Here is a 10,732-nt window from a genome sequence, read left to right on the forward strand (position 1 = left end):
TTTCTAATAATTCATTTAAAGACTATATTTTCATAGCCTTTATACTTTTTTTATTTTTTATTTTAATATTATGAAAACTCTTCTGGAAGCTTAGTTATATTTTTATCAATTGATCTGTCGTTGTATGAATTTGTCTATTCCGCGTAGTGTTTCAATTGATATCAATTTGGAACTGTCTTATTATTCTTGTTGTGGCTAATTGAAGCATTCTCCAAAAAATTGCCTAAATCTCCTGTTGCTAACAACATTATTTCATTTAAAACCTTTTTAACCGACTCCTATATAAGGAAGAGGTTCTCATTTGTGTTAACTCAGAACTTTTGACTGGGTGGACTGATTTCAACATTTTTTTCTCAATGTAGAGGTGTTGCTTGTCATGTGGTTCCATTTTAATTTAATTGAGATGTGACAAGTACTTTTTGAGATATCGCTAATAATGTAATTGCTTGACAATTTTGTCGATCTACCTTGTATTTATTATATCTCATGCCTTTTTAGTCGGTGAACCGATTTCGATATTTCTGTTTTTAATTGAAATATGGTGCTTGTCATATCGTCTAACTTAAATTTTAAGACGATTATATTATAAAACGATATATTTAAAACGACTTATGATAGTTTCAAAGTATCAAAATCACAAAATAAAACTAATTTTTCTTGTTATAATAATACAATGATGACATTTGACAGCAATGAAAAAAAGCTGTAAAGCAGCAATGCTGAGCAGGATCTGGCAAGCGAGTCGACGGGCTCTGAACTTAGAGCACTCCCCTCCTCAAGTTTTCGCCTGTAGCCAGTGGCAGCGTGGGTCTCAACCAGTCACATCCTATCTCGTTTACAGGTATACTTACTATATAAGTGTTACTAAAATAAATATAATTACCGTTTCGGGAAAAATGGAAAAATACCTTTTTCTAAACCGAAAATCAACTCTAACCTAATCCTCTAAGTGACTCCACTTTTGTAAAATACAAAGTTCTTAATTTTAAGTTAAACATCCCGCTTTCTTTATACAAAATTTCCTTTATTGCCAAACATCAGATGAATGATTAAATAAAAACCCTTAATAATTTAGATGCTTTTTCGTATTTGATCTCGCGACATTTCCGTTACGATCTTGTTTAGTCAACTAGTCTATCCCATACTTTTTAATAAACTTTGAGGAATAAGTTTTTACTATCATCAAAATACTATTGAAAACTAAAGAGCCACGTAATTTGACCTTTTTACGTCATTTACTAAATACATATTATGTAATCCATTCATTCATACGAAATTATTCAACAAAAACAACAGCAATCGTTACTAAAGAATGGAATCGAGTCTAAAGTCCTCATATTATATTTAAAGTTGTCAATTAAATTTTGCTCTACAGGTGGCTACTATTCCTCTCCGTGTTGTCAATTGGAATATCAAGCTTCGCATGTCAACGCCTCCCGCGATTATACAAGGGCCCTAAGGTAGAACTGAACTATATGAAATGGTTCATATACTTTACCAACTGGGGCTACTTGCTCATCGTACTGCAGGCTGGTCTGGCGCTCATGGTAGTACACCGGTACAGATCACAGAGATCGTTTAATATACGTAAGTACCATTAGTGACTATTTATTTGTTACTAGCGGACCCGACAGACTTCGTTCTGTCAAAAAAATTTGGAATGTGGCAGTTTTTTGTTCCTACCTATTTTATAGTCGGCGCAAAAAATTCTCCTGAACAGAACCGTCACCCTGTTGATAGGGTGGTGTGTGAGGTTCAGCTCAGGTGACCAAAGTATCTTCGCTTCCACGAACTTTGGCCACCCTTCTGTGACCCACTTAAAAACTCCGACTGGGATGTCTGCAAACCTGATTGGAAAATAATCAATAATAATAAATAATAAAGGGACAGTGGGTACCTAAAAGTGACAAATATTTAAAAATTGTGTGCCTCAATGACATAACATAGAGATAGATGTATTATTAACCGACGTGATTGTATTTAAAAGTGGCGCAAGTCTACGTCACAGAACTCGCGACGCGTCGTGCCCAATCGCGCCGATTTTGCCTGATCGTGACGTGATATTAAATTAATAATATTTTTTTTTAAATGTATACAGTAGCGCTTAACTGCGATCTCACCTGATGGCAAGTGAAGATGCAGCCTAAGGTGTTGCGCACTTGCCTAGAAGATGCCTATTCACTCTTGATTTAAAGATACCCAAGTTATATTTCGTTGGAAAAATGGAAGCCGGAAGGGCATTCCAAATTTTTGCGGTGCGTATTAGGAAGGAGGAAGCAAATCGTTTAGTGCGAGATCGTGGGATTTCAACCACATAGCGGTGCAGATTCATGCGATGCCTTGCGGTTCGGTGGTAGAAAGGTGATGGTGGAACCACATTGTATAGTTCTAGAGCACACTCTCCGAAATATAACCTGTAAAATACCGACAAACAGGCAACCTTGCGCCGATGTTCGAGACTTTGAAGTCTAGAGCAAACCAGCGATTTGTCACCGATGAGTCTTCTGGCGCGTCGATCCACAGAATCCAAAGCAGCGAGCTGGTACTTGGCAGAGCCATCCCATAAGTGGCTGCAGTACTCCATACACGATCGAACTTGTGCTTGGTAGAGAGTAAGAAGCTGTTCCGGTGTGAAGTACTGCCTGACTTTATTGAGGATACCAAGTTTCTTACCAGCAATTTTTGCCTTGGATTCTATGCATTGTCCGAAGTTCATATTAGACGAAATATTTATTTAATTAAAAATAATAAAACCATTTTTTAACGCGATTTGTTTGACAGATTTAATGACTTGAAAACTAATGCATTTTATGTCGCGTGCCGAAACTAAAACAAAAGAAATAATATCGCGAAGCCAACCAAAATAAAAACCAGTACTAATGATCTATAGCTCTTACATTTTTTGACTATTCAATTTGGTCGAGTTCGCGATATTATCACTTTTGTTGAGTTTCGGAACGCAACATTAGATCGTCTAACGCGGACACGCACACAGTTTTGATAGATATGCTTGAATTTGAACTTTGTGCAGTGATAATAAAGTGCAAATTGACTCTTTGACGTTAGGAACATACCTACATTGCTTAGACAACAGTGAGTGCTTGTAATTTAATATGAACTTTATTAAATAGCAATAAAGTTCAAATTGACTCTACATTTTAGTTAGAAAACGTTTGTATGGAAAAAAGAAAAGGGCTGTTTTTAGGGTTTTCCCAGAAATTATTCGCGTTTTTCTCGCCGTAAAAACCATTCTTGGACTTCAACGAAAATTTAAAAAAAAGAATTGTTAAAATTGGTCCAGGCGTTGTTGAGTTATGCGCTTACTAATACATTTTGCGATTCATTTTTAAATTATAGATTATACGTTTTCGAAAGCGTTGACATTTTACCACACTTATGAAACCCTGAAATGACTGCTTAATTGTATTAAAAAAATTTACATGTGAAGATAGATTCGGAGTCGATATTTTTTTTTATAATCTGCCACAGTCTACCAAGGTGATGAATTTTGGATAATAGTTTGGTTATATATAAGTGGACTTTAAAACCATAAATATCTCTCCTAAACCTATAAATTAAATCGTTGACAACGTAATATTTTACACAATGTAATTTATTAATTATTCTTTAAACTGTGGCCATGAACTACAGTGTGGTTTATTAGTGTATAAAGGCATTTACAAGAACACACATGTGGACAAATCAGTGGATTTCAACAATGTCAAAAGGCTTGCGTGATTTAGCCTGTTGGATTTATCAAAGAACTCCCGCGGTCGGTAATTATTGATAGCAATAAACTTGAGTCACGAGTCGCGTGTCAGGAACTAAACACTCCTAAGTCTTGTGACTATTAATTATTTGAAAAAAATCAACGGATCCGATGAAAGTGCGCATTATGAACAAAATTTTAATTAACCCAAAACAAGGATTTGGAAAAGCGACTAAATACTTAGGGTTATTAGTAATTAAATCTTACATAAAAATTGAGAGATTTTATCCATTCTTTAAGCAGAATTATATATAATGTAACGTTCTTTTACATTTCAATAACAACCTACACATTTGAACACAACAGCATTTGTACAAATAAATTTTAAAGTTTGAATTGCCTTTGTATAAGAATACTTTTATTTAAACTTCAATATAGAACTAAACAATGACTAAATGAATTTTGCATGACAGATTCGCATTTAGAAACAAGTTAATAGACATTCACATTAAACGCGGCGCGAGATAAAGATCAGCTTTACAAACATTGTATGATGTCCATAGTATTTGTTGTATTGTTAAATCTATTATAGTATAATAAATGCAATGCCGTGGTTATAGAACGTCAACATTTTTTATATCGTTACAGAATACATGCGAAATCTAATATATAAATGGCTTGACCAATTTTTACGATATTTTTTGTGTAAATAGACTTAGGAATAGGTCGTAAAGTACATTTTATACTATTAGTTGATAACATTGTTCTTAAATCTAATGTGTCTAGAAACTCCTACATGAATATCTAAACAGTTTTTTTATCTCAATTTCACGCATTTTACAGTTCGCAAGAACAGGACCTCTGTCGAGTCAGCGACGGATTATATAAACCTGTAGATTTAAACTCTATATTGATTCATACTCTCAGTATTTTTCTATGTTCCCATTTCTAATCCAAACAGTAGGAAAAGTGAATAGGTTTTAAAGGTAATAAAGTCTACTACAATCTTTACTAATCTGACGATATTCAACGCTTGAAATGTTGAAAAGAAAAGCAAATTTTCTAACCCATTATGAAAACCATTTATTTTAAAATAGTTCCTACATCATATGTAATTTAACCTAGACGCATAAAAAGCATATTCGAGATTGTAATCTGTCTAAATGAAATGAATCACTAAATGTGTTGCTAGGGCATTAAACTCGAGAACGGCTAGATCAAATTCTTTCCTCAATTCTAATACTTAATAAAAGGTTTATTTGGAATTAATTTCACAGAAAATAGGAAATTTGCAGAAAACGTCACGAATGTTTAAATTTCATATTTTTAATAGTTTGCGAAACAGGATCTGTGGGGCCAGCTAGTGCTCAATGTTTTTCTGATTGATAGATTTATTTATAGATTGAGCCTGTAACATCCTACTGCTAGGTAAAAGCCTCTTTCTCCCACTAGGAGAAGGGTAGTCAACCATACTGTTCCGGAATTCACTTAAATCACGGTTATGGACATGAAATGGAAACCGCAGCCCACGATATTTTCGTGCCATCACACACCACAACACCTAGAGCGATGCCAATGATCAAAATTTTTATTGTAACTTTCTAAGCTAACTATACACAAACGCAAAGCACACGAGAGGACGGGACGGCTGAAGTGTACTTGATTGATACAATTCCGCGTCAATTAAACTCCGAGTGGGCCGCCACCCGCCACAATTATCCTCATTGGTTCCTCATTCCTATTGACGTCCGAATCGATATTACAATGTTCGACAATTGTTACAATATATCACCGTGTATGCTCACTTTTACTACTCCATCTGCTTGTCTCTATCAAAATTTAAATTAAAAAAAAATGTCTTCACGAAAGAACAGTGCTATATTCCAATAGATGCATAACAAGCTGAGTGAAGGCCTAGGGACAAGTATTTTAGTTTTAAGTCGCTAATTGTTCTGTTACTTTCTTTTTGTAATACTTCTGCCCAAATAAATGTTTTTTTCTTTCTTTCTTTTCCGTGTAAACGTTAGGAAGAAGTTAACATTTAAGTGTTATTTATGAATTCCTCTTAAATTATAATTAATCATAAAAGGAAGGATAACACTGTATGATATTGCTTCCATCATAGTACCTGTCATGTTGGACCACATGACAGGTACTTAGTTTTAAATTGATAGAGATTTGACAAGTATTTTTTTTGTTTTATCGACTATCTACGTTGTATTACTTGTCGGTGTAATTGAAGTAGGTTTTTTTAAGTTTACGAGCAAACACAATTAATACTTTAGCAAGCACGAATCTTTTTAAGTTCAGTTTTCTATCTTCTTTTGTTTTAAATTTGTTCAAAAAAATATATTTCAATTTCTTTTAAACCAATATTGACGGTAATTTGAGGAATTAATGACAAAACATTAAAATTGCATAATACAATAACGAGAACTATAGGTATTCATCAATGTCTTATCTTTAGCATGTGAAGATGGAAACATTCCAATGCCTCGTCGACAGAGAACGCCGCTGCTGTGCCGCGTCTACTGGCTGGCGCATACCGTCGCCACCGACCTAGCCTTCGTCATCACGCTCATATACTGGACGTTAGTTCATGATCCTAGTAAGTTGTCCCCTTACAACATTTATATAATTAATTCTAAAACATGTTATTATAAAAATCAAGCTTAAAACTTTATATATATATTTACCGATTATTTTTGCTAAATTTTTACCTTATAAGAAAATAGTTGCCTACATTAGTATGTGTTATAAACAAAACTTGCCAAAAATTCTAATTTAAAAAAAATTAGTCATAAAAATATCGATTTTTAACATTTCATTTTCAATGCGCAGAAATTCATGAGATAAATGCCCTCAATCTACTGGTACACGGAGGAAATTCCCTCGTAATGCTGATTGAGCTGGCGGTGACAGCACATCCTGTACGGGCCGCGCATGCGCTGTTCGGTGCCGGCGCAGGCCTGGCGTACGGCGTATTTAGCTGCTTCTACTGGGCTGTTGGTGGCACTGATAGAATTGGTCTACCAGCCATATACCCTGCTCTAGATTGGAATAAACCAGGTTCTAGTACTAGCACTAATTTAATCTAATCTTAAAATTGCATTTAAACAAGTGGGCACTTCTCGTGCTTTACAAATAGACATATTCCTGAAAATGTGTTTTTGAATAAAGTTCACAAATATTCAGTTAAACGCGATCGCGCGATATTATTATATCGTTCAAGCACGTATCAATTATTATGTAATGACTAATAAATTGTTTCATTCGTCAAATTGTGTCATTATAATCGCCTAATATACGGTGGGAATGAAAACATCTTTTCCAATAAAATATCATTCCTAACGAAAGTAAAGATATATTATTTACATTTTGAAATTAATCGTGTTAAGCTGACAACACAGGTTACTATATTATACATACGATATATCATACCTACGAGTACATAGGAATATGAACTTTTGGAAATTAGATTCTAATATAGCGCTGGTGAATTAGTCGTTATTTATTTCAGCTATGTGTCAATTGTATTTTAATGCATGTTCAGGGATAACTCCGTCGTTCATGAACCGATTTTGATAATTCTTTTTTTATTGGAAAGAAGATATCCTTAGTTTGGTACCATGATAAGGAAACCAGGATCTGATGATGGAATCCCAGAGAAATCGAGGGAAACTCTCGAAAATCCGCATAACTTTTTACTGGGTGTACCGATTTTGATGATTTTTAATTTAATCGAAAGCCGATGCTTATCATGTGGTCACATTTAAATTTCATCGAGATCTGATTACAACTTGGGGAGTAACCTTTGATAATGCGTATTTACTTGACTATTTTTTCGTCTACCTACATTTTGGAGTTACAAGTTTTGTGATATTTGCATCTTTTTGAAGTTACGTTTCAGATATATGTTTACGTTAAAGTTTTAATAAGGAAACTAAATAAAATAGTAAAGAGATGTAATGTTTATAGACTACTTAAAAAGACATTAAATAAATATGAGAAGCAAAATCTTCGTACTTAAATATCAAACGAAACACGTGTAGGGAGGATACGTGGAACTATATGCTGTTTACTGTCTAATTTGTTTGGTCATGATAGCGAGTCAGCAGAAGCTAATACGAAGTATTTTTATTTCACCTGTGTAGGTTTGTTATGATAATACGTAAAAGATACGTTATATTGTTACAAATAAAAAATAAATCAATATTATGATTTATAATTATAGAAGGCAAAAATAATGTGAAACTTAATTACTAAGTTATTTTAGAACAAGCTTTATACTTTGGTTTGTTTATTATACTTAATTAGTTAAGTTAAAAGTAATTAATTATTTTGAGCCTTATCCTCGGTTGGGTGTACAATGCTGTGCGTATTTACTCAATATTTAAATGAAATAAAGTATTAAAAACTGAAAATTCACCGCATCACCAAAAGCTTAATATACCATTCCATAATTTCTTTATTCAATATACTTTTCTATAATGATTTATGTACCGTCGGCCAAGAAAGTGGTGTACCACCCTAAGGTTGAATGCCGCTTGCAGATTCATAGGTGATAAAGATTAGTTTTACTTGCAAAACGATCTGACAACTTCTATTGCCGTCTTTATCTGATTATTAATAACGATATTATTTATACCTAATAGAGATTAAAATGTCACGTATAATCATGACGTGTGAATACTTATCAATTAGGTTTACGTCATTATTATATGTCTCTTTCAGTAATATCTTTTAATAACGAACCATGTTGTAATTTTCGATGACCAGGAAACTAAATCAAAACTGGTACACCACTTGCTTGGCCGACAGTACATGTTTATAAATCAAATATAACAAAAACAGTTTTTTTTTTATTAAAAGTAAATAAAATGCATAATAAGCGAAATTATTTAAACTTGTATATAAAAAATTGTTCTGAGACATTTCATACGTTGTCTACTTTGCTACACAATAGCGCGTTGGATTAAACTCTACATTTTTCTCTAAAATAACACCTCTATGAAAAGAGCATTAAAAAAACCAGCATTGCGATATTTATAGGCTGTTACAGAATTGTATGCTAATCAATTAATTCGTCGTTTCAGCATCAGCATTAGGTTTCGTGGCACTCTGTGCAGCGGTGATGATGTTCGCGCACGGAGTTGCAACGATACTCGCTTATACTCGATCGCGGGTGGCGGCGAGACTGCTGCCCAGCCATGCGCCAGCGGACCGGCTCACGCTACCCACACACTGAGGACAGAGAAAACGGCGATACGCACGAAACTGCTACAGGAACTTTAGAAGTTATAGGAATTAGTGTACGTGTTAAACATTCCTTAGAGGATTGCTGCAAAAACTTATAAAGTGCAAAATAATTTAAACAATGATTAGATAGTAAAGTTTTCAGTATCGTTAATAGCACGACCGGTGTAATGCGACATTTGTGATAAACGCACGTAACAGAGACACGTCTATAATACTCTGATACCGTTGACCAGGCTAGACATTTTTTTATAGGCATGTGTAAAGGGTTTGTGCGTATCGAATACAGTGTCTATAAAATGTACCTCAAATATAAAAATGGTATTTATTAAAAAATATTAAAATACCTCCTAATTATGATGTCACTATTAATTGCAATTATCACAATAAAAACATTTGATTAACCTCAAAAAGCAACTAGAGTAACGACAAAAAAATGTATAAACACCATGAATATCCAATAAATATTCAGTATCAATGCTCAATATACTATAAACAAAGTATTTGCAATAAAGGTTAGAGTTATTTCTTTAAGAAAATACTATTATTGAGTATTTACTTCAGTCCATTTAGAGAAAAAATTATTAGGTATATTAAGATATGGTATTATTGCTCTAAGAGCTGTAGTGTTAAAACACAAGTATTCCATAACAAAATAGTATAATTGTAACATAAATTAAATATATCCTAGTAAGATTAGCACCTAATGATTTAATCGCATCTACAAACCCAAAAACGCGTTAAATAGCGGAGTTCGTTGTGACAGTATCCGTATTCTACTAATACATGCCTGTCATACACACGAAAAATGAACGTCGACGTAAATTCAATACTTCGTTTATACTTTTTATTTATGTCAAACGTTATTTCAATGGCTTAAACTTATATCCAGTGTAATGTTATTTCACTAGTATGAAATTTGTGAAATAACATTGGTGAATAAAGCAGACACTTTTTTTTTATTAATTTCTTTGATTTACTAGCTTTCAATATTGCAAAAAGATCACTGTTTTTCAACAGTGTTAACGAAAAGCTTCATTGTGGTTTCAAGTCACAAGTCAACAAAGTCAATTTTATTTAGTATTTTTATTGAGGAAATTGGTATACACTCGGATGATTTTTACTTACGTTTAAAAAAAATGTCATGAATGTTAAGCATAAAATGATTACATTACTAGAATACTGAAACTGAAAAAGTTATATATTGTTACATAATGAAAATATTGATGAGTCTAGCTTTGTTACAAAAATGTAATTGTAAAGTAGGTCACCAGGTGTCGCCGCCAGACTACGTAGTGCGGAATACTCCAGCAGTCACAATCATTCTTAAATTAATATAACTAGAAATGGTGTTTACTAAACCGGCAAATTATTTATATTTATTTTGAGTAACTAAATGTATTAGTCTACGCTCAGACGAACCCCGTCAGGTGTTATATTAGTAATAGTGCTTATCAAGCCCGTAATGGATTAATTGGTAGGTAGTAATTTATGTCAAATATATTTCATAAAATGAAAATTATCTATAAAAGTAGTGAGGTGCAACTAACTGTTATCGTTCGTTATTATACTAATAAATTCACATAATTTATTATACCAATAAATAATTTAATAGACAAATATTAAATTTTAATATAATTCCTATTAGCATATATTTTAAAAGCATTATTATCCATGTGCGCCAAATTATGAACAACTATCTATGTAAGTACTATTATTTTTGTTCATTATAGGCACACAATTTCTGAAAGTCGTGTCATCTTAATG

General features: G+C 33.1%; 1 protein-coding gene across 1 annotated transcript; it reads left to right on the forward strand.

The window, feature by feature from the left end:
- Positions 1 to 692: 692 nt before the first annotated feature.
- On the forward strand, positions 693 to 8,957 carry LOC123670092 (protein rolling stone-like). The gene is made up of 5 exons (XM_045603604.1): positions 693 to 841; positions 1,376 to 1,587; positions 6,177 to 6,317; positions 6,551 to 6,778; positions 8,806 to 8,957. Exons 1-5 carry the CDS (start codon positions 693 to 695, stop codon positions 8,955 to 8,957), a joined length of 882 nt encoding a protein of 293 aa, XP_045459560.1.
- The last annotated feature ends 1,775 nt before the right edge of the window (positions 8,958 to 10,732 follow it).

This window comes from Melitaea cinxia, chromosome 1 (genome assembly GCF_905220565.1).
Source record: "Melitaea cinxia chromosome 1, ilMelCinx1.1, whole genome shotgun sequence".
In the NCBI taxonomy this organism is placed as follows: Eukaryota; Metazoa; Arthropoda; class Insecta; order Lepidoptera; family Nymphalidae; genus Melitaea; species Melitaea cinxia.